The 23,647-nt window shown below is 37.2% G+C and overlaps 1 protein-coding gene across 2 annotated transcripts in view; it reads left to right on the top strand.

The window, feature by feature from the left end:
- Positions 1-23,647, top strand: part of SPATA6L (spermatogenesis associated 6 like) — a 92,172-nt gene that overhangs the window by 45,372 nt on the left and 23,153 nt on the right. For both annotated transcript variants that reach the window (XM_027863166.1, XM_027863165.1), the window contains exons 6-8: positions 9,003-9,077; positions 12,093-12,347; positions 17,740-17,845. In XM_027863166.1, the coding sequence (XP_027718967.1) occupies positions 9,003-9,077; positions 12,093-12,347; positions 17,740-17,845 (436 nt within the window). The remainder of the gene's footprint in view (positions 1-9,002; positions 9,078-12,092; positions 12,348-17,739; positions 17,846-23,647) is intronic.

The raw sequence follows: 23,647 nt of genomic DNA on the forward strand, positions 1-23,647 counted from the left end.
TTGGAATTAATTTTTCTTTAGATGTTTGGTAGAATTTATTTATAAATCCATTAGGCCCTGGAGATTTCTTCTTAGGGAGTTCACCAATCGCTTATTCAATATTCTTTTCTAAAATGGGGTTATTTAAAATGTATTTTATTTCCTCTTCTGTTAATCTGGGCAATTTATATTTTTGTAAATATTCATTTATTTCACTTAGATTGTCAGATTTCTTGGCATATAGTTGGACAAAATAGCTCCTAATTATTGTTTTAATTTCCTCTTCATTGGTGGTGAATTCACCCCTTTCATTTTTGATACTTGTAATTTGGTTTTCTTCTTTCTTCTTTTTAATCAAATTAACCAAAGGTTTATCTATTTTTTTCTTCATGAAACCAGTTCTTAGTTTTGTTTATTAGTTCAATAATTTTCTTAATTTCAATTTTGTTGCTGTTTATTTCTTCCTGAAACTTATTTAACTTCTGCTCTAAGAATTTGGATGCTATACCACTTGTTGCATATATGTTTAGTATTGGTATTACTTCATTGTTTGTGGTACCTTTTAGCAAGATGTAGTTTTCCTTCCTTATCTGTTTTATTAGATCTCTTTTTGCTTTTGCTTTGTCTGAGATCAGGATTGCTACCCCTGCTTTTTTACTTCAGCCGAAGCATACTATATTCTGCTCCTATCTTTTACCTTTACTCTGTATGTATCTCTCTGCTGCAAATGTGTTTCTTGTAAACAACATATTGTAGGATTATGGTTTTTAATTCATTCAGCTATCCACTTCTGTTTTAGGGGAGAGTTTATCCCATTCACATTCATGGTTATGATTACTAACTGTGTCTTTCTCTCTATCCTACTTTTACCCCATTTATACTTTTCTCTCTACTTTTACTCTTTCCCTCTTCACTAGTGTTTTGCTTCTGACCACTGCATTCCTTAATTTCCCCTCCCTTCTATCAGCCTCTCTCCCTTTTCTTTCCCTTTTCCCTACTAATTCTTCCCTCCCTTCTTCTCTGCCTTTTATCTACCCTCCCTTTTCTTTCCTCTTTTTCCTCTTACTTCCCTATAGAGTAAGATAGATTTCTATAACCAACTGATGGTGTATGTTATTCCCTTTTTGAACCAAATTTGATGAGACTAAGGTTCAAACAATGCTCACTTCACTCCCTTCTTTCCCTCTACTGTAATAGGTCTTTGCAGCTCTTCATGTGATATAATTTAGCCCTGTTCCACTGCCCTCTTTCCTCTTCTCCCAGTACAATTTCACCCCTTAATTAATTATTTTAATCATCACATCAAAGTCAACTTATTCCCACACTCTCTATCTATGTATACCCTTTTAAAATTCTGTAATAAAGATACAGTTCTCAAGAGTTACCAGAAGCATTTTCCCATGTAGGGATGTAAACAGTTTAATCTTATTGAATAACATGATTTTTTTCTTTCTTGTTTACCATTTTATACTTCACTTGAGCCTTGTATTTGAAGATTGAATTTTCTGTTCAACTCTGTTTTTTTTTCATCAGGAATGATTGAAAATCTCCTATTTCATTGAATGTCCATCTTTTTCCCCAAAAGATTATGCCCAATTTTCCTGGGTAGTTAATTCTTGGTTGCAATCCAAGCTCCTTTGCCTTTTGGAATATCATATTCCAAGCCCTCCAATCCATTAACATAGAAGCTGCTAAGTCCTGCATAAGCCTGACTGTGGTTTCACAATATTTTAATTTTTTCTTTCTGGCTATTTGCAGTATTTTCTCCTTGACCTGATAATTCTAGAATTTGGCTACAATATTCCTTGGAGTTTTCATTTTGGGATCTCTTTAAGGATGTGATTGGTGGATTCTTTCAATGACTATTTTGCCCTCTGGTTCTAGGACACCAGTGAAGTTTTCCTTTATAAATTCTTGAAAGATGCTGTCTAGGCTCTTTTTTATTATGGCTCTTAGGTAGTCCAATAATTCTTAAATTATCTCTCCTGTATCCTTTTTCCAGATCAGTTGTTTTTCCAATGAGGTATTTCATTTTTTCATTCTTTTGATTTTGTTTGACTGATTCTTGATGTCTCAGAGAGTCATTAATTTCCACTTGCCCAATTCTAATTTCTAAGGAATTGTTTTCTTCAATTAGCTTTTGTACCTCCTTTTCCATTTGGCCTATCCTACTTTTTAAGGAATTGTTTTTTTCAGTTAATTTTTGTCCTTCCTTTTCCACAGTGTTAACTCTCTCTTGCATATCTCTCATTTATTTTCCCAATTTTTCTTCTACCTCTCTTATTTCTCTTTTAAAATCCTTCTTGAACTCTTCCAAGAAGGCTTTTTGTGCTTAAGACCAATTCATATTCCCCTTTGAGATTTCAGATATATTCAGGTATATTGACAATATTGTCTTCTTTTGAGTTTGTATTTTGATATTCCCTGTCATCTTAGAAACTCTCTATGATCAAGGTTCATTTTTGCTTCTTGCTCATGTTTTTTTTTTGCCTATTTCCTGGCTTTTAAAGTTTAGCTCTCCTTTTGGAGCACAGGGGTTACTGTCCTAAACTTCTTAGTGTGCTGGGGCCTGAGGTTCTGGCAGCTGGAGGCTATGGGGGTCTGGCAGTTTACCTATTGCTGAAATGGGGTCCTAGTGGTGGTGTCTGGTATGTGCTGAGGGCAGGTGGGGTTTTTCTGCATTTCCCTGGGGCTACACTGAAGCATGTAGAGGGCTGGCCCCTGGAAGATACCTGTTTGCCCTGGGCTTGGCTGAAGCCAGTGGAGGTCTGGCCACTGGAGGATGCCTGCCCGCCCAAGGGCTGTGCTGAAGCACATGATAGTTCTCTGAGCTGGAGTCTGCTGGTTCCCCTGGCTGTACTAAGGTACGTGGGGGGGGGTCCTGATATTGACATTTGCCTGCTATACTACCCTGAGACTCAGGATCTTTCTCTGATTTGCTGAGGTGGTACTTGCTGCTAGCTTGCTGGGATAATTCTTGTCCTGGGCTGTGCTCCTCTTTTACCCAAATGATATGAAACATTTTGCCAATTCCCCAAGTCTCCTGGACTCAAAGATTGTTCCACCACTATCTTAAAGGATATCCTATGCAAAGTTCAAATGGAAGAGGGACCTCTTATAGATAATGGTGTCCTTCAAATGGTCTCATTTGTCAATGACATTGTGCTGATTGAATCTAGAGTACTACAGGGCCTCTTCAGTGAGACCACCTATGTCCACTCAAAAGAAACCAGTCTAACAATTCACATAGGAAAACCCTAATAGATGAAGGATGTGTATACAGTTGAATAGGAAGCCCAGTGAGTTTGTCAGGGACATTGCAGACATAGAAATAATGGATTTTTAAAAAAAAATAGCTTTAGATTCCAGACCATGATTCATATTTCCTAAGTCAGGCTATACTCAATCAGTAAAAATTCTTTGGCTTATTATATATCTAATTCTCAGAATGAGTTCTAAGGACTTCTTTATTTTGTTTTGTTTTTTTATTTTAATTATTTAGTTTTTTTTCATTGTACATTTTGTCTATTATATTGAGTAATCTTTTGTGTAGGGGAGTGGAAAAGAATGCTGGATGAGAAGTTAAAAGAGACCTGAATCTTAACTCTGGCTCTCATACTTGCTAGCTGTGTGACCTAGGTCATCACTTCCCCTTTCCAAGTCTCAGTTTCCTCATCTGTAAAATGAGTATAATAATATTTTTACTACTTTCCTGACAGGGAAGTTGTGAAGAAAGTGTTTTGTAAACCCCAAAATGGCATAATGATGTGGATTTGATACTTTGACATTTACTAGCTGTGTGACTTTGAATAAGTAAGAACTCTCTAAGCTTCAGGTTCCTCATTATTGTCTGCATTGTTTTACAATGAGGATAAAGAGACTCATGATATTATACATATTCACTTCCTCAGTGTTGATGTTAGGAAAGCCCTTTGTGAACATTAAAGCACATATAAGTGTGATTTATTTATTATTCTATTCAATTAAACAAACATATATTAGAACCCTGTTATGAGAAATATGCTATCATTTCAGTGACTTATCATTATAGTCAGGCTCAGCTATTATGATTGTAGGATTTAGAACTAAAAGGGACCTCAGTGATCATCTTGAAATACCTTGGTGTATCTAATTGTTTCGGCAAACTCATCAGTACAACTTGTCAATTTCATTATGTAAAAATTTCCCACCTTATTCATCTTTCCAGAGTTCTTTCCTCTTCTGAAAAATTATAGTACAATATATTACATTCTAATTATGATGGTATTTATTACCATGGTCTTGATTTTTAGTATTATTCTGATGATATAGTAGGCTATCACTTAGCTTCAGTGGCCTTTTCTCATGACTATTTATAATTATAATGTCATGTTTCATTGAGCTACATATAGCCAGATCAAATAATATTCATCTAGACACATGTGTTTTCAGTTTTAGATTGCTCTGAGAAACTTAGCTACTACAAATTTATTCCAGAGCATAATATTTGTAGTTGGAGTCTACGTGGTATAGAGCACCTTGGTTCAAATCTTGACCCTGCTATTTACAAACAACCTCTCTGAACCCATTTGCTCATCTGTAAATGGGGAAAATAATATTTGTATTACCTATTATTGTTTGGTTGTTTCAGTCTTGTGTGACTCTTTGTGACCTCATTTGGGGTTTTCTTGGCAAAGATGCTGGAGTGGTTTGCTATTTCCTTCTCCCACTCATTTTACAGATGAGGAAACTGAGGCAAACAGAGTTAAGTGACTTGCCCAGGTCACACAGCTAGCTACTAAGTGTCTGAGGCCTGATTTGAGCTCAGGAAGATGAGTCTTCCTGACTCCAGGCCTGGCACTATATACGCTTTTCCTCGTACTACATATGTTATGGGATTGGTCAGGCTTAAAAAACCATATTAATGTGAATTGCTATAATACATAAGATGGGGGTAATATAATTTACACTACCCACTTGATGAGGTTATTTGCCCTATTTGGACTTTTCTTTTCTCCTCTGCCTTCTTTGTCCCCAGTTTAGCTTGTACTGCTTTGGCTTGTGCCTTTGTTATGTCTTTGCCCTTAGATCCCACTGCCACTTTTGCTTCTGAACTGTTTTATGCAGTCAGTGGACTTTACCTTTTGCCTCTGATTCTTTGGAGAACTGTTTTAACTGATATCTTGCTCATTTCTTTGTTACAGACATACCCTAGTTCCTGTCCCTCCCTCTAACCTTTCTTCATTTGCTTGACCTCAGACCCATAGTACCACATCTCCCTTCAACTCAGCCTGAAGGATCTAGGTTGTCCTACATTGAGAACCCTGCTCATGATCCATGCTCAGGTAACTGAGAATGTCTGAGGGCATTTAGCCTGAAATGTGTGGGGCTAGCCTCTGCATACCTCATCTTCCTTGTGGGCAGCTACTATAGGGAATGACAGCTAACCTTCTTGTTCTCTTGAAGGGGAGGTAACTATGTTAAGGCTAGTGGGGGACAGTATTTTCCATTCATGGAAAGGCCTCACAGTCTAAGACGTTAAGAAGTTTAAGGAAGTATGACAGATGCATTCTTTATCTGAAAGTGTTTGTGTCTAGATATGATAAAGTGGTAAATCTAGATATTATTTAGACATGATAAAATGTAAATATGTGGTCTTAAAGTTCTTCTATTTAAACATTTAATGGCAATTAGTGGGGTTTGCCATTAACATGTTAAAAAGAGTACTAGATTTAGTTAGGGAACTTGACTTTGAATCTGTGTTCAGCCACTGATGAGTTATCAATCAATCAACAAGCATTTATTAAAGCAACAAGCATTTATTAAATGCTCCAGGCCTTGTTCAAGGCACTGCAGATACAAAGACAAAAAATGAAGCACTTCCTGCCCTTAAGAAGCTCATTATAGACAACAAGTGGTCCAATGGAGAGAGTATTGGACATCAAATCTGGAAGACTCTAGTTCAAATCCATCCTCAGACATTTGCTTATTGTGTGACCCTGGAAAATCACTTAACTTTTGTCTGCCTCATATTCCTCATCTACAAAATGAAGATAATAATATCACTTCCTTCCCAGGATTGTTGTGAGGATAAAATGGAATAACATTTGTAAAGCACTTTGTAAACCCTAAAGAACTATATAAATAAATATACATATGTAAAGCACTATGTAAATGTTTGTTGTCATATTTGCAAAATGTGTACAAGTGATTTTTTTTTTCCAGGGGGAGGCACTTGAAGTTGGAGGCATTGGGGAAGGTCTCATGTAGAAGGTGGAATTTGAGCTGAACTTTGAAACGAACGATTCTAAGTGGCAGAAAGGGAGGGCATGTTAGGCATGGGAAGGCAACCTATGCAAAGGTATAGAGACAGGATATGGAAATTTTTGTGTTTGAGAAACAGTAAGAATGCCAGGTTGGCTGGACAAAAGAGTATGGAGTGTGGGGTGGGGAGGGGATATAGAATAATGCTAGAAAGGTAGGTTGGAGTTGGGTTGTGAAGTGCTTTAAATACCAACCAGAGGAACTTATATTTGATCCCAGAAGTAATAGGGAACCACTAGAATTTATTGAGCTTGGGATTAACATGGTCAATCTGTGCTTTAGGAATATAATTTGGCAGCTCTGAGGAGAATGGATTGAAACCAGGAGAGTCTTGAGGCAGATAGATCGTTTAGGGGGCTATTGCAGTAGTTCAGGCAAGAGGAAATGAGGGTCTAAGCTACCGTAGTAGTGATGTGAATAGAGACAAGGGGATGGATTGTGGTTGTGGAGACAGAATCGACAATATTTGGGAAATGATTTTCTTCTTCCTACCCATAGGTAGACATAATTTAAGGGATACTTACTTACCTTCCATAACTTCTGGTCACTCAGGATCCAAAAATAAGAATCCTCCTTGTGGCAGTCGCACAGGAGCCAACCTAAAGAGAAACAAGGGACATTTGAGGAAGGGATCTTAGGCACTGGAGATACAGAATTTCTTTTGATACAAAGTCTTGTTTGATAATGTACTGGTTAAGGAGTAGCTTCAAGTTTCTGCTTGGTAATAAATTCTCTTAGAAACCCAAGAAAAATGGTGAATGAGATACAAGCATCAGAGGAGTCTATAGTGTTGGCTGATATAGCCTTTGTATGCCTATAGCAGGAAGACGTGGTTGATGAGAATATGGCTCCAGTTACATCACTTGAATGACTGCTTTCCCCCTGGTGCGTGCTATGCTCTTGGTCCCTTTGTGGCTCTTCACTGTGATGACTGGCTCTATTGACTATAGTTTTCTGGAAGGTATGGCTAGAGCAAAGTAGGTACGTTTTTGTTTGCTTCCTCATCCAGGGCTCCAGGGCATTTCTTTGCTGGTGGAGGCAATGAATCTGAGTCCCTGAGGTAGATGCCATAAAGTGGGGCTAAAGACAGTAAGTGGATCTAACTTTGGAAGATGAAAACGGGGAAGATTAGCTGGAACTGTAACCCTATGAAAGTAATTGAGAGGCCTTCAAATAGAGGGGAATGATAGCAAGGTGTGCCTAGAAGGAACACATACATGTACTTACTATAACTACACAAATAGTATTACATCTATATAGACTAACATCTATGTATAAGACATTATTCATTATTCAGGAGATATGTTTTTTTTTTTTTAAGCAATTGGGGTTAAGTGACTTGTCCAGGGTCACACAGCTATTAAGTGTCCAGTGTTTGGTCTGAGGTCACATTCAAACTTGAGACCTCCTGACTTCAGAGCTGGTGCTTTATCCACTGTGCCACCTAGTTGCCCCAAGATATGTTTTTTATTACACTGAGTTTTTTCTTTCCTTTTTCTTTTCTTTTTTTTTTAAAGGAAACAGATCTTTTCTAGTTACACTGCAACAGGATTTTTTGGCAAGTAGGTTGGCAACTCCATTAAATAATTTGTCATCATCTCTTCTAGCCCTATATTTTTTAACCCCGGTGGAAATACTCCCTCACACACATATGTGTATATATATATATATCATATATATAATATGTATGTATGTATACACACATACACATATATATGTATGCGTATATATATGTGAGTGTGTGTGTATATATATACATATATACATATATATATATACACATATATATAGACAGAGAGAGAGAGAGAGAAAGAGAGAGAGAGAGATTTTCTTTAAAAGATTGTGAGCATGGGGGAATCTTTCTGCCTGAACTCACAGGTATTTCCATTTGGTGGAAGAGCTGCTCTTAGTACTGGCATACAAATCAAGCCTATTCTCTCAGACATAATCTTTGAGTCACTGTAATAATTGTCAAATTGTTGGGTAGTCTATATGGAAGTAAACGAACTTGTGTTTGCTTTTCATCCCAGGCATTAGAGAAGGAAAGTACCTGTTACTTCATTTACATTGCCCTGGGAGGTCAGTAAAGAACAGCTGAAGTATGATAAAACTATGATACAAGACACATTTATTAAGCATCTCCTGTGTGTACAACACTGTGAAAGGTGCAGGAGGAGATACAAAGCTGAGATAAGTCACATTTTCTAGCTTCAAGGAGTTTACAATCCAGCAAAAAGAATACACTCACACAGCAGATAACTATAGTACCCAACATTATAGGATAAGGCATTAGAGTTAAAAAAAACCACCAACGTTCTTTGTGAGGTTTGAAGACAAAGGTTGGTATTAACAGGGAAGAGGGGGAATAAGGGAAGGCTTTGTGGGGGTAGTGACATTTGAGCTAGACTTTAAAGAATGAATAGGAGTTCAGTAAGGGAGGGCAGAATATTAGACACAGGGATAACATGAGCAAAGGCAGATGTAGGAGAGTTCAAGCCATGTTCAGGGACTAGAGTTAGGTTGGAGCTCCGGTTAGGTTAGAATGTAGAAATCTCATTTTGAGATTATATGTGGGGTTTTAGATAATGATAATGGAATTTGTGGATTAAGACAATGAGATAGAATGGAATTTCTGTTATTTTACAATTTTATGATAAGAGGTAGTGGGTATAGAGCATATATTTCCAGTGGTTTCATTTGTTCCTTTTATTTACTTTAAGGGCATCTCTCCAAAAATAGAGTTTTCTACAAGGACAGCCATCAAAGAACTCACTTGTCCATTAAAAAGATTTTTTGTAAGTATAATTAAGAAAATTAGCACAACAAAAATGCTATCTCTTTGCTACTTGTATTTGTTTGACTCAGAATGAAATTTAAAGTATTTTAGTCAAGTTTCAGTTTTGGATTAACAAAGTACTCTTATGAAGTTTAGATCTTTATTCAAACTGTCCAATCTGAATATCAAAACAGTAGTGAGGCCTCCTTCAGAAGCATTCTATATTTTTAGTTTAGCTTACTTGGCTAGAACAAGGTGTCAATGAGTTCAAAGTTATTTGATCCTTGAATATATGGCTACTTGTGCTTTATTCTTGCCCACAAATGCTGATGAGCTAGCTTGTAAATCTTCACCGGTGGTTATAGGGCAAACTGTGTGAAGAGTGGGTGGAGGAACACAAATTTATCAACATTCTCGGCCAAGCAAAGTAGTTTATGTCAGCTGATAGTTGTAGTAACTAGTCATCCATGCATCCACAAGACAACCAATGAATAATTTTAAGGTATTAATTAAACCTCAGGAAATTATAGTTATAGAATTAATTATAAACCTCGGGGAAATATGTATATACACATATACATATATAATTATATATATTATAATTTGAAAATATAAATGCCTTCTTTCATTCACTACTTTTTGGTGGTTGAAAAAATGTAGGAAACTAAGATAGATTTTACTTCATCTAGGCAATGCCAAGAAAAATAAAAATAAAATATCTGAAGATAAGTTTACAACATGACAATAATAATTTTTCCCACTAAAATAAAAAGTGTCACAAAGTAGCTCAAGAAGCAAAGCTCATCTATATCTTGCTCACAGGAAACACATTTAATGGAAAAATATACTGCTAAATTAAAGTGACGAGGTGGTTCTAAACCATATTATTTACCTACAATTTAAAAATGGAAGAGTGGTAGAAACAATATTTGACAAAATAGAATTCAAACCAGAAAACATTAAGAGACAGGAAAGGGCATCTCATAATGGTGAAAAGAAAATGAGTAATATGCAGATATGAACAAATTGCATTTTGCATGTACCAAACAATTTGACAAATTAATAAAAGATAAATAAAAGAAGAAATTGACAAAAGTTTTATAAAAGGAGACTTCAGTGCTTCATTATACAATTATGATAAATTAAATAAAAAGATTAACAATAAAGAAATCACAGGTCTAATTTGCTAATTTAGCAAAATAGCATTTAAAATATTTGGAAACAACTAAATGGAACAATTGGTTTATAAATACAAAACTGATGACAGAATAGGTCACTGAGAAGTCCTACATGAATTTTTTAAAAAACAGAAAATATGCAGGTTATCTTGTCAGACCATAATGAAATAGAATTAGAACCATAAAAGTTTTAAAATCAAATGAAAACTGAAAAACAATCTAATAAGCCATGTTTGGCTTGAAGATGAAATAAGAAAAATGATACCAGAATGTTTAAAAACCTGACAACAATAATACCACATTTCAAAATCTTATTTGATTTTCCTTCTGTACCAGCATTTTTGCATTGCAGTCCTGTTTTGGAGAGTGTCTCAATTGTTCTAAATTCTCCACTGTTTTGTTAGATTTACTGATTTCTTTCTTAAAAGTTCTAATTTCGGAGGCAGCTAAGTGGCACAGTGGATAGAGCACCAGCCCTCAAGTCAGGAGGACCTGAGTTCAAATCTGGCCTCAGATCAAACACTTGACGCTTACTAGCTATGTGACTCTGGTCAAGTCACTTAACCCCAATTGCCTTAAAAAGAAGTTCTAGTTTCTATCCCTTTTTTTTGATGTCTAATTCTTTTATTGTTCATCTGAAATATTCTTATATTCTTGGAACTGCTTCATTGTCCTTTATGGGGCTTCATATAATTTACTATGATATTTTCACCTTCCTTAGAAGCCAGTGTGGTATGGTGGATAGTGAACTTGTCCAGGAAGACCCAAATTCAAATCTGACACACACATACTGACTCTGTAACTCAGGGCAAACCATTTAATCTTTCAATGCTCTACAATTCTTTTTTTCCTACAATTCTTTAACACTATACATTGCAGAGAAGGGGCTGACATACATTGGTAGAAGGGGTTTCCTTATCTAAGAGTTCTAATACCAATAAAATCACAGGTCCTGTCCTTATATTTGCCATATTTTAGCTGTTACTCTGAGGCTGACCTTGGTGGCGTAGGACTGCAATCTCTGCTATGGTGGAGGCTGAAGGTGATGGATCTTGAGGTTGGGAATTTTGAGTTGCAGGGGGGCTCAGCTCATTGTGAGGAAGCTGTATGTACAGGGTGTCCCAAAAGTCCTATTACAGTTTTAAGCTTTAATAAGTTAAAACTGCAATAGGACTTTTGGGACACTTTGTAAATATGAGTTATAATTATTATATTACAAATACTGGTGATATTAGGATTTGAATCAAATTGTCCTAGAAAACAAGAATTGGGTTAAAAAAATACTTTCTTAGAAGTTCGTAGAATAGGGGCAGGTAGGTGGCTCAGTGGATAGAGCACTAGCCCTGGAGTCAGGAGGACCTGAGTTCAAATCCAGCCTCAGACGCTTGACACTTACTAGGTATGTGACCCTAGGCAAGTCACTTAACTCTAATTGCCTCACAAAAAAAGGAAGTTCATAGAATAATAGGATTTAGTGCCTTAAGAAATTTTAGGGGTTGTCTAACCTAACCCTTTCCCTTTACCCATTTTATTTTTATTATTTAAAAAATCAATTTTATATTATTTTCAGTCCCAGATTCTTTCTTTTCTCCTAATCCCTTCCCTGTGCATTAAGAAGGCAAGAAATACAAAACCCATTACAAATATGAAGTCATGTATTGATGAATAAGCTAAAGATCAGAGAGAGGTCACGTAGGTAGTAAGAGGAAGTAACCAGGATTCTAATCTGACTTCAAATGAATGTCCTAAGTAGAAAAGGTGAGGCTACTCTCAACTTCTTAACTTGTATTTAGATGGTGGGTTTCAATCCTATTTTCTTTATCCTTTTTTTACATTATTATTATTATTTTTGACAGGAAGAAAGATTGCGACATTTGAGGCCTGCCTCTGCTTCATGTTTTAAACAAGTGCTCAGTCCCCATTTACAGAACTTAAGAACCACGATGAAGGAGAATGCTTGTGAGAAGCTCGGCAGAAGCTTTCGGTCTCGTTCTCCATCACCACACATGATTCGGCGCCTTTGCCAGGAGGAGCGGCCATTGCGGCCGAACCCTGGATCTCGTGGCTTCAAACCCCGACCAGAAACCAAACCTCCATTTGTAGTTAGACATGTAAGGCTTAATACCACTCTACACAGACCTTCAGAATAGGGTGGGAACAATGAGGAGATGGCTGGGAGAGAGGGAAGCTTGTTGCAAAAATAAATACATAAATGGCGAATTAAAGAGAGGCCTGCAGTTGTATAGAATATTTATCCATGTCTTTATGCAAACATATTTGGTATTTGGGTGTTATTTGGTATTACAGATATTTGGTATTAAAGAGGCAAAATGTTTAGATGTATCATTGAATTTTTCACTTGGGTATCACAAAGCAGGCACATGACTTCCATTGAGGTTCTATTTCTACCTGTAGAATGGGGATGGTAAAGATCTGGTGTTATAATTTGTCCATCAGAAAGGCTCTTTACGAGGCCCTTGACTTTTTTTCAGTCAAAAGTCATAAAGGTGGTTACCATCTGCCATGGTGGAGGGAGTTCTCACATTTACAAAGTCACACATTGTAAGCTGAATGGGGTTATTTCTGTGTCCCCTGTGCTGCTCAGGAGAATGCACAGCCTTTAATGCTGAGGGAGACCTGAGCATTTGTTTTTACAGATCAGGAAACCCAGATAGGCAAAATGATATGTCGGATGTCACACAGGTTGTAAGTAGCAGAGTCTTTATGATCTACTCTTGATACCCTTTCCAGAAAACAATAAGGCCAATTCTGTAGAGCATTCAGTGGTCCTCACCTGTATGTTTCAATTTGATTAAATAAACATTTATTAAGCCCAAACTATGTGCAAGGCAAGAGGCTGCGTGAAGTCATGGATGGAGAGCCAGCCTTAAAGTTAGGAAGACCTGGGTTCAGGTCAGAGCTCCAATATTTCCTGGTTGTGGGACCCCTGGCACGTCCCTTAACATCAACACTCCAAAATTGCAAACTTTAAATGGGCTGCTGATCTGTATCAGTGGAGGAATTTCTTAACCAAGAGTTTCCCATACCAATGAAGTCAATAGTCAAGACCAAACAATGCACAAGACTGCTAGGCTTTGGGGATTCAATGATTGGGGAAAATGACATAATTCCTTTCCTTAAGGAGCTGACATTCTTTATTTTTAAAGTTTTATTGTTGCCTTTTGTTTTTAAACATAGTAATTCACATTATCACCCTACACAGAACACTTACTTCCTTGTAACAAATAAAAATAAGTGAAACCAAGTGACAGAGTTATAGGTTCTCACACCTGATTTCTCTCCTTCTCTTCCCCTTCTCCCTCTTCTCTAGAGGAGGGATATCTCTTTAATTATCAAGTCACAAAGCTTACATTCTACAAATCATTTTTAGAATCCTAAATACACCAGACTGATGTATATAAATAGTTGGGAGTTCTCATACTGTGGGCCATGAATGAAAAACAACAGAAAAGGAAAATCTCAGTGATAACAAACTACCATACAGTGATAATGACCCTGAGGTCCTGCAAAATCCTGAAGTATCTTGTGATTCATCGGTATAATATTACATTATGTTAAATATAGTTTCAGTATTAAGTGTAGTTATTATTTCCTCAGTAAAACAACAATGGCCAAGTCTTATGACCTCTCTGAACCTCAGTTTTGGATGATAATAGGCTACATAACAAAACTACTAATAATAACTGACATTGATATGGCACTTTTCAGATTTTCAAGGCATGTTACATACATGACCTCATTTGAAGTTTTGTTGTTTTTTGTTGTTTGGTCATTTTCAGTGGTGTCTGACTCTTCATTTGGAGTAACTGTTAACAAGTATTAATATGCCATTTTATAGATTAGGAAACTGAGTCTTACGTTAACACCTGGCCCATGGTGAAACAGTTACCAAGTATCAGAGGCAGAACATGAGTCCAGGTCTTCTAACTCAAAATCTAGTACTCTTTCTACTATGCCATGCTGCCTAATAAAAATATTTTCTAAAACTTAAATGTCACATAAATGTGAATTGTTATGATTATGTGCATCTTATTTTGTTCTGATTCTTTGAGAATCAGTTATCTGGATACTGAGTTTATATGTGGTAGCTCTCTGTTATCCAGAATATTCAGAAGGTTGATATGAAACTTTGAAATAAGTAGACAGAAATAGATTGTTCATGGGCTAGAGGGAATGTTTTAATTTGAAATGGAAGCTTTGCCAGTTTCAAAGGGAGATCCCTTCAAGTGGTTGCTCAGTGGCAATTGCTGAGCTGAGCCCCAAAAGTGAGGAAATAATGAATTGGGCATTATCATAACATCTTGAATCCATTTCCTCTTAGTTACAGAATGATTTCAGTTTGCCAAAAAGTACTGGGTTAATTTAATCATTCACATTATTTCAGCTAGTTTTGTAGTTTTTTTTTTAAAGGAACTTTTAAAAAGACCTGGTATTTAAAATTTTTTTATCATCATGATTCTCCCTCATGTTACTTCCTCTACATCTTCCAGAAAGCTATCCCAAGTAACAATATTTTTTTAAATACAAAAAAAGGAAGAGGAAAAAATCAGCAATACACTGGAAGTGTCTGAAAATATGTTCAATGTGCCACATTTGTGAACCACCTACTTCTGTAGAGGGGGTATAGGGGTGTCTTCTGACATCTTTTATTTTTGAAGTTCTGCTCATTCTTTGTAATTTTGCAACATTCACTTCTGATTGTGTGTGTATTTTTCTTTCCATTTACATTTCTGTAGTCTTCTAATCCTTGTTTTCTTGGCTCTGCTTACGTCATTCTATACCATTTCATGTAGATCTTTCCATGCTTCTCTGTAGTCATCATATTTGCCATTTCTTCCAGCATAGTAATATTTTATTACATTTATGTACCGCAATGCTAATTTGACAGTATCCCAAAAATTTTGGTATGTTGTCTCATTGTTTTCATTTTTTAAAAATGATATTCTCTGTTTCTATGATTTGTTCATTGACCCACCAATTCTTTAGGATTCAATTATTTAATTTCCATTTAAATTTTGATTATTTCTTCAAAATCCTTTATTTACTGTAGCCTTCTGGTCATTAAAAGATGTGTTTAATATTTCTGCTTTTAAAATTCTATTTATGAAGTTTTTATGCCTTAGTGTATGATCAATTTTTATAAAGATGCTTTGCACCTCTGAGAAATATATGTATATATGTACATTTGTAATATTATGTATAGCATATGTATGTACATATATATGTTTCTTTTTATTGCTGTGCATTAATCACCAGAGATCCTTTATATCTAACTTTTCTAAAATTCTATTCAGGTCCCTAATTTCTTTCTTTTATATATTTTTTGTTAGACTTGTCTAAGTCTGAAAGGGATGCATGAGATCCCTAACTATAGAATATATATTGTACTTGGGATTATACCTACCAAGGCATAGATAGGAACTATATGAATACAATTACAAAATAATCTTTATGGTAATAAAGACAGAAATAAATGAAATAATTGCTTATGGTCAGACCAAGCCATTATGATGCAAAGGATAATGCATTATATATATGTATATGTATATATGTGTATATATGTATATATTTATAAATATATGTGTGTATTTATGCTATATATATACACACATACATATATATATATGTACACACACACACACATATACATAGGTGGCTCAGTGTATAGAGTGGTGAGCCTGGAGTCAGGAAGACTTTTCCTGAGTTCAAATGCAGCCTCAGACACTTATAAGCTATGTGATTTTGGGCAAGTCGATTAGCCCTGTTTGTCCCAGTTTCCTCATTTTTAAAATGAACTGCAGAAGGAAATGGCTGCCCCAAAATATGTAGAAATGTCTTTGGACCCTGGAAGAGGACGTCCTCCCAGAAAATGTCAAAAGCCTTTGGCAGGCATACATTTCTCTGTTTTATGGCTTGCTTGACATTAGTAATCAGTGGGTTGTTGAATAAAGTTATCTCTATAACTGCTTTTAAGAAGGAATCTTTTCTGATTTTGACATGCATATGAGTGATTCCTTAGAGGAGAGCCTTTAAAATCACATTTTGCTCTATTGAGTCAAATTCTTTTCTTTTCTTTCTTTTATTGCACCCAACAAACAATAAACACAATGGAATTTTATATTTTTTGTGCCTTTCAATCAATTATATGATTATAAAGGTGTGGCCTACTAAAAATATTTTACAAAAGTCTACCTGTTTCCCTCTCATATTTTCTCCAAGGTTTTATACTTCCATGCATGTGTAGATGATTCCTGTAAAATTGTATACAGTTGAGAAAGTACCCATAGGAGTCAGTAGTAATTAATATCCTCTTGATTCTTTTTTTAAGGGTGATAATTTTGTATTTTGATTTGTTTTGTGGGCTGCTATGGCCATCATCTAATGTCTCACCTACTGGTAGTGAGTCTTTCATACTTAGCTAGGTTGATCTTTGGATAATGGACTCAACCTTTCACCAAGAATGTGCTTGAAGCTTTTCTAGCATGGATTAACCTTTCATAGTTTTTACTCCTCTGGCATGGCTTTTGTTAATCCAGGGTTATCTCCACTCTATGACAAGTCATCACAATAGGACTACATTATATATCCTTTAATACACTAATAATATCTAAATTGCTTTGCAACTTCTTCCTTTCTAGCCTGCACGACTCTGGGTTCAATAAAAGAAACAGGCAAAAAGGTCAAACAAGTTCTGGTGGTGTAAGAGGTTGGGGCTACCCAGCTGCACAGATATTGTGGTAATACTTCTGCATTTCTGGGCTGAGAGGAAGGAAGGTTTAAGGCTTAGCTTTGTGTAAAGGGTAAAAGAAGGTTCTATATGAAGAGAATATAGGCCTAAAAAGGACCCAATCTGGCTTCCTGGATGGAGATTAGGATTCTGCATCCTTTGGCAGAAAAACAATTATTACTAGTACAGGCATTAAAAATCACCTACTGGAACAGATAGGTGGTGCAGTAGATAGAGCTCTGAAGTCAGGAGGACCTGAGTTCAAATCTGACCTCTGACACTTAAAACTTACTAGCTGTGACCCTGGGCAAGTCACTTAACCCTCATTGCCTCACCAAAAAAAAAGGAAAGAAAATCACCTATCTATGTTTCCCTTACCCTCCCTGCCCAATCTTACCCCCTTTTATAGCCTTTCCACTATTCCTTGAAAGATGCTGCAGATCCTTCCTAGGAATCTAACGAGTTGTTATTGTGAAAGTAACATTTGCAAGTACAAGGCAAAGTTGCTTGAGAAACTGCTTCCTCAGTCTCCAATACATCTCTTTTACTCAACTTGTTTCTTTTCTGCTAAGAATTTTCATACAGATGAACAAGGGAAAAAGAGAAAGCCTTAGTTTTCAAGTTGGGAAAAGGAGAAGTATGTGTCAGGCTTATCTTGGAAGAACAAGATTTCCTAGCCCATTCTCTGCTACTGACATCATGTCAAATTTTCATGGAATACTAAATTTTGTTTCATGTCATTTCTTTACTTTTAGGTAGACAGTTCAAAGCCATTTGGTGAACAAATTCCTTTAAAACCACACACTCAAAAGTCCAGAAAAAATGCTGACTTTGCATGCTTTGATTTTCCACTGAAAAGAGGTATTTTGGTTTCTTCTCTTTTCTTCCTATCATGTGTCTAATGGAATTCATACTTCATACTGCTATGTGGGCTTTCATACTGTGGAAGCCCAAGTTACTTTATAAATTTTGGGCTCAATTATCACCCAGGGGAGCTTTATGGAGTTAATGGGCAAGGGATTTCCCTAGATGAATGACAAATAAAAATTCCCATTTGTAAAATGTGTATGTATGTATTCATATAAGTACTGCATGAGTTGCCTAAATAGGGCTTGTAGAAGGCATTGCTAGATTTGATCTGAGGTCTGCCCCTGAGAAGAGGAGGAAAATAGATAGCTGGGGACAAGGAAAGGAGAGAAGGGAGAGGCAAGCCCCAGCATGCCACCTTTCTGGATCTTCTTTTAGCTAGTCTACCAGACTAGAATGACATCAATCTACTCCCTAAATACTGTTGGTCTAGGAGTAAAGCACAAGAGGTTCAATATAAAAAGCCACTTTCCTGGTTGCTCTCAATGGGAAAGGATTAGCTCAAGCTTGCATCTGCAGGGTTAGCTCCTCTCCAAACTCTAGTTACACCCATCACAAATGATGAATAGCAAGTACATTTATTTATCCAAACAGATAGAAAATAGAAATGGGAGAAATTATGCAGATATGCTAGCAAATATGCAGAATATATGAGCTTTTAAGATGACAGCAAGATGAAATCTCAGTTCACCCAAGAGAAAGGTCCTAATCTCACTCAATGGGAAATTCCCAGAAGTTTCTGTGGAGATAGCCTGGAAATTGAGGATATTTAGAGTAAACAGCTTCCCCAACATGTCTACAGATTCTAAAATCTGTCTCTTTCTCTGTACATGTCTGGAGTTGGTTCCCAAGAAAGTCTGCAACCATCCACATTTCCTGTCAAAGAAGAAATGAATGTTTCCCTTCTGTTATACCCTTGCACCAACTCTGCCCCCCATGCACACACACTGTGTTGTATCAGCATTCTCTCCTCTCCACCACTCTATAGTCATGGTCTGCAGCCTGTGTGCTCCCTAATAGGGCTGCTCCTCCCTCATCCAGGTTGGGTGGGAGTCAGATTATGTTCCTTTAGCACTTTAAATTATACAAAGATTGCTACTTACTACCTGTGTAATCTACTTTTCCTTTTTTGAGTCTCAGTTTCCTCATACATAAAATGTTGGGGTTGTATTAGATGATCTCTAATGTCCCTTATTGCTCAAAATTTATGACCCAATACATAAATAACTTGATAAGATGCAACATTGTTCTTCCCAGTTTAGAAATAAAGAAATATGGTATAAGGAGATTAACTGACTCTCCCACACTCATGCAATGCATTTTAGAGGCAAGATTTGAGCTCATATTTTCTCATTCCAAGACCGGAGCTTTAGTGAAATCAACTGAGACATGACTCTTTTGATAACTTTCTTAGTTAGGAAAGGAACATAGAGAAAGGAATTCTGTGGACTTACAATTAAATTTGTATCCTATCTGAGCTAAAGAATAAAAATATATGTTTTTGCACTGATGTGAAGTCTTTGATAAAGCACTGGCTTTTTAAATCTAAAAAAATCAGTAGATGCCAAACTTCTGAATGTGGACAGGTGACTGATGGGGAGAAGGAAAACTGGTCTGCTTCTCCCCAAAATTCTGTATGAGCAGGAAGGGAAGGTCAGCTTTAGTATTGAAGTTATATTAAGGTCATTTGGTGGGTATGTTTCCCTTGTGATTTGAATCACAAGATTTATTTCATTGAACTAAACAACCTTAACAATTTGAAAGGGAATGTATAAAATGTTGGATCTGGAAGGAACCATCTAATCCATACTCTTCTCATCTTATAGACAAGGAAACAGACTACAGAGGAGGTGATCTGCCAAAGTTCCACAGCTAATTAATGACAGATGCAGGTCTTGAATTCAGGTCTTTTGCCCTATGTACTCATTGTTTTCCCCATTAAGCCACAGTTGCCCCTCCTTTACAGGTCTGTGTTCTTCCCTCCAAAAGTGAACAATCACTGACATCCCATCACTGACAATCAGCTGTCTCCAATTTCCATTCTTCCCAGATAAAAGGAAGCTACAACTTCCTTTTGTAACAAATTGCTAGTGTTTTTGTTTTTGTTTTTTTTTTTTTGGATCCCAATGACTGGGAACTACCAACCAAGATATATCCAAAGGGATTTGAACAGAAAGTGATCAATCATATTGGACATTTAATTGAACTACTCTGATTGAATTTTGCCAGACTTGTCTCTAAAAGTTACTCAGTTCTCTCTGTTACTGGGAAATCTTAGTTTGCAAGGTTACTTCCAGGGAAGGGCACATGGAGATGAATTCTCATTTAGCAGTGGTAGAATAACTTATCTCTAAAGACCTTTTTGGTTAAGATATATAACACATGCAGAGTCAACGGCTCAGAGAAATGGAGACTTATGAAGACCACGCAAGAAATCTGTAGCATTAGAGATGCAATTAAGGGGGACATCCAGGCCCCAACTCTAATTTCAATTCTTGGATCCATCTTTGACACTTCCTACCCATGTAACCTTGGACATTTAGCCACCCTGGCCACCTCATTTTGTTCCTCTTCAAAATGAAGGGGTTGAATTTAGAGGTCTAAAGACCTCTAGATCTGTGATCCTGTGTGATCCTGTGATGCTTCAATGTCTCCTCATGACATGGAAACAATCTTAAAGATAGCTAGGTGGCAGAGTAGGTTGTGTCTGGCCTGGGGTCAGGAAGACCTGCGTTTAAATCCAGCCTCAGACACTTCCTAAGCTGTGTGACCCCAAGCAGATTGCTTAAATCTCTATTTACCTCAATTTCTTCATCTATAAAATCAGGATAGTGATAGCACCTCCTCCCAGAGCTGTTTCGAGGATCCCATGAGTTCATATATAAGATGCTTTGCAAACCTTAAAATGCTGTATGAATATTACCTATTATTGAAGGATAAGTGAGAGGAAAGCACACTTGGGCATGTCGTATTCTGCTGGAAAGGTTTTGAGTATGGCCCCAGAAGTAGGTTAAATATAGAGAGGCTTATATGATTAGCTGGCAGCAGATGATAATTCTTTGTTCTCAGTTTTCTCATCTATAAAATGGGGATAGTAATAGCACCTATATCCCTGGGTTATTATGAGGATAAAATGAGGTTATATGTGCAAATCACTGTGCAAACTTTAAAATGCTATATCAGTCAAGAAGCCTTTATCACACACACACACACACACACACACAGACACACACACACACACACACACACTAATGTAGTTTGGGGAGGATACCAGCAGCTGGGTGAGAGGAGAGGTTTGGATCATGAAAGGCTTCAAGTAGAAGGTAGTGCAAGATTCATTTATGGACTCTTAGAGGTACAGGTGAAGAGGGTGTCCATTTCCAGCATGGGAAATGACCAGAGCAAAGGCCCAGAGATAGAAGATGGAGAACTTTGTGTGAAGAACAGCAGGAAGGCCAATTTGGCTGTCCATAGAGCTCAGGAAGGGGAGTAATATGTAATGATATGGAAAGATAGGTTGGATGGAGGATGTAAAGACCTTTAAATGCCAAATAGAGGGGTTGCTATTTTGTGCTAGAGGCAATAGGGAGCCCCTGGAGTTTACTGAGTAGGGGAATAACATGGCCAGACTCTCATTTAAGAAGAATCATTTTGGCAACTGTGTGGAGGATAGACTGAAGAGGAAAAGAAACTTGAGGTGGGGAGAGCAGTTAGGCTACTCTACTCATCTAGGAAAGAGACTGAATTAAGGTTATGTGAACAGTGATAAAGGGTTGGATACAGGAGATTTTGTAGAAGTATTGATTTGTCTCATGATTGAGTTATCTCACATAAATGTGAGCTATGCTGCTGCTGCTGAGACAGCATTGCCCAAAAGTCAGGAAGTTTTGAGCTAAAATTTGCCTTCTGTTACACACTGGCTATGTGACCCTGGGCAATTCCTTAACTTTTCACTACTACAGAAAACTCTCTAAGACTGCATATTGCAGACCAATTGCCAATCTTCTTTGGAAGAGGGAGCTTCCCCATCAGAAGTTCCCTACTCCAATGAAATCATAGGCTTGTGCACCTCCCTCCCCATGTCCCCCCCCAAATGTTATTATTTCCTCTGGAAGTTTAACTGATGCAGAGCAACATGCACAAAAGGGCCCTGGAAACCACCACAGTCAGCAAACTCTTGATTTCCTTGCCAAGTAGAGAGATATGGCAGATGAGCAATATCACTTTAGAGTACAGACTAGTTTGAAATATATATGTATGTATACACGTATATCTATATGCATATATATATATATATATATATATGGAGGATGATATGGAAGATTATGAATGAATGAGCAAGGCATTTATTAAACATTTACTATGTGCAAAGCCCTGTACTAAGCATTGGGGATGCCAAGAGAAAATGTAAGCAAGACCTTGCTCTACAGGCAGTCACATTCTAATGGGGGAGATGATACCCATAAAGGTTTAAGCTGCAAGATAGAAAGGTCCCATAGTCCTTAGGGGACAGCAGCAAAGCAGATAGTAATGCCTACTCTTTTGTGTCATTTCTATCGATAAAAAAAATTTTGTTTTGGATGTTGAACCATTTAACATCACCAAGGGCTTTAGGGGCAAGAACTTTCTTTTCTGGGCCTTTAATAAATGTGAGTATAGCACCTTGTGGGAGCACTTGCAAAGCTGCACCTCTACAGGAGTAGCTTCCCAGGATGATGGCCACAGGCAGCATCTCAGCATGGCTGAAAGTATCACTGTTCCCAAGGCTCTTGGGTTCAGGGACCTGGGATGTTTCCACTGGGATCTGATGGAAGGTGGTTTGACTTACCTGGCACAAGCTACCTCCTATCTCTTCCTCAGAGTGCTTGGCTGCTTGAGCTAGACTGACGTACCTGTCCTATGGGTGGCACTTGGTAGGTGCCCCCCTCTTCCACATGAGTTGACTTCCCCAGATGATGGCTGCAAAGGTTGGCCTGGGAATGGGACCAGCAGCACCACCATTTCCAGGGCTCTTGTTCCCACATGCCCATGGGTGGTAGTTGGTCATCAATTGTTGCTGGCTTCAGTACACTCCTATTCAGAATCTTTGCTTAATCTTAGTCTGAAAAGGCTAAGAAGCAATGTGATTTCAAACCTCTAGCTGTGTGACCCTAGACAGATCACTTAACCTCTCAATGTGCCTCAGCCAACTCCCTAGGACTTATCTACAGCATCATAGATGGGGTGAAATTTGTGTTGATGAAGGGAGTTTTTGCACTGGGAGTTTCAAACACCAATGAAATTGAAGATGTGAATTTGCAGATAACACTCTAGACTTTTCAAAGCATTTTCATCCTATCATTCAACCCTAATAGAACGACATAATATCATAGGTAGGACACAATACATATGAATATCTTTCTAGGAAGTATAGTTAGAATTCATTGACAGGGTTTCAAGGAAGAGCCAGTCAACAATCATTTACTAAGTATTTATTATATACCAAGAACTGTACGTGTGAGGAAAAGCGGTAAGGCAAGATGAGTAGTGTAGTCAAAATGCCCACAAGGTTTATCTTGTCTTCTAGCAACAGCATAAGTACTTTCTCCCCTTGCCTGGACTAAAGTGGATACTTCTCTTTTAAGGGGTTTTGTCCTCATTGTAGCCACAGTATTTTGCCCTAAGGATGATAATTACTGCTAGTATCAAGAGACCAGAAACTCCATCATTTAAACATCTGTGTCTTAAGGAAGACTTCACCTGCAGTCAGGATCTAAGGTGGTAGTAGGCTCTGAAAAATGATAGCTGAAATCAAAA

This window comes from Vombatus ursinus, unplaced genomic scaffold (assembly GCF_900497805.2).
Source record: "Vombatus ursinus unplaced genomic scaffold, bare-nosed wombat genome assembly UNPS02014770.1, whole genome shotgun sequence".
Taxonomy (NCBI): domain Eukaryota; kingdom Metazoa; phylum Chordata; class Mammalia; order Diprotodontia; family Vombatidae; genus Vombatus; species Vombatus ursinus.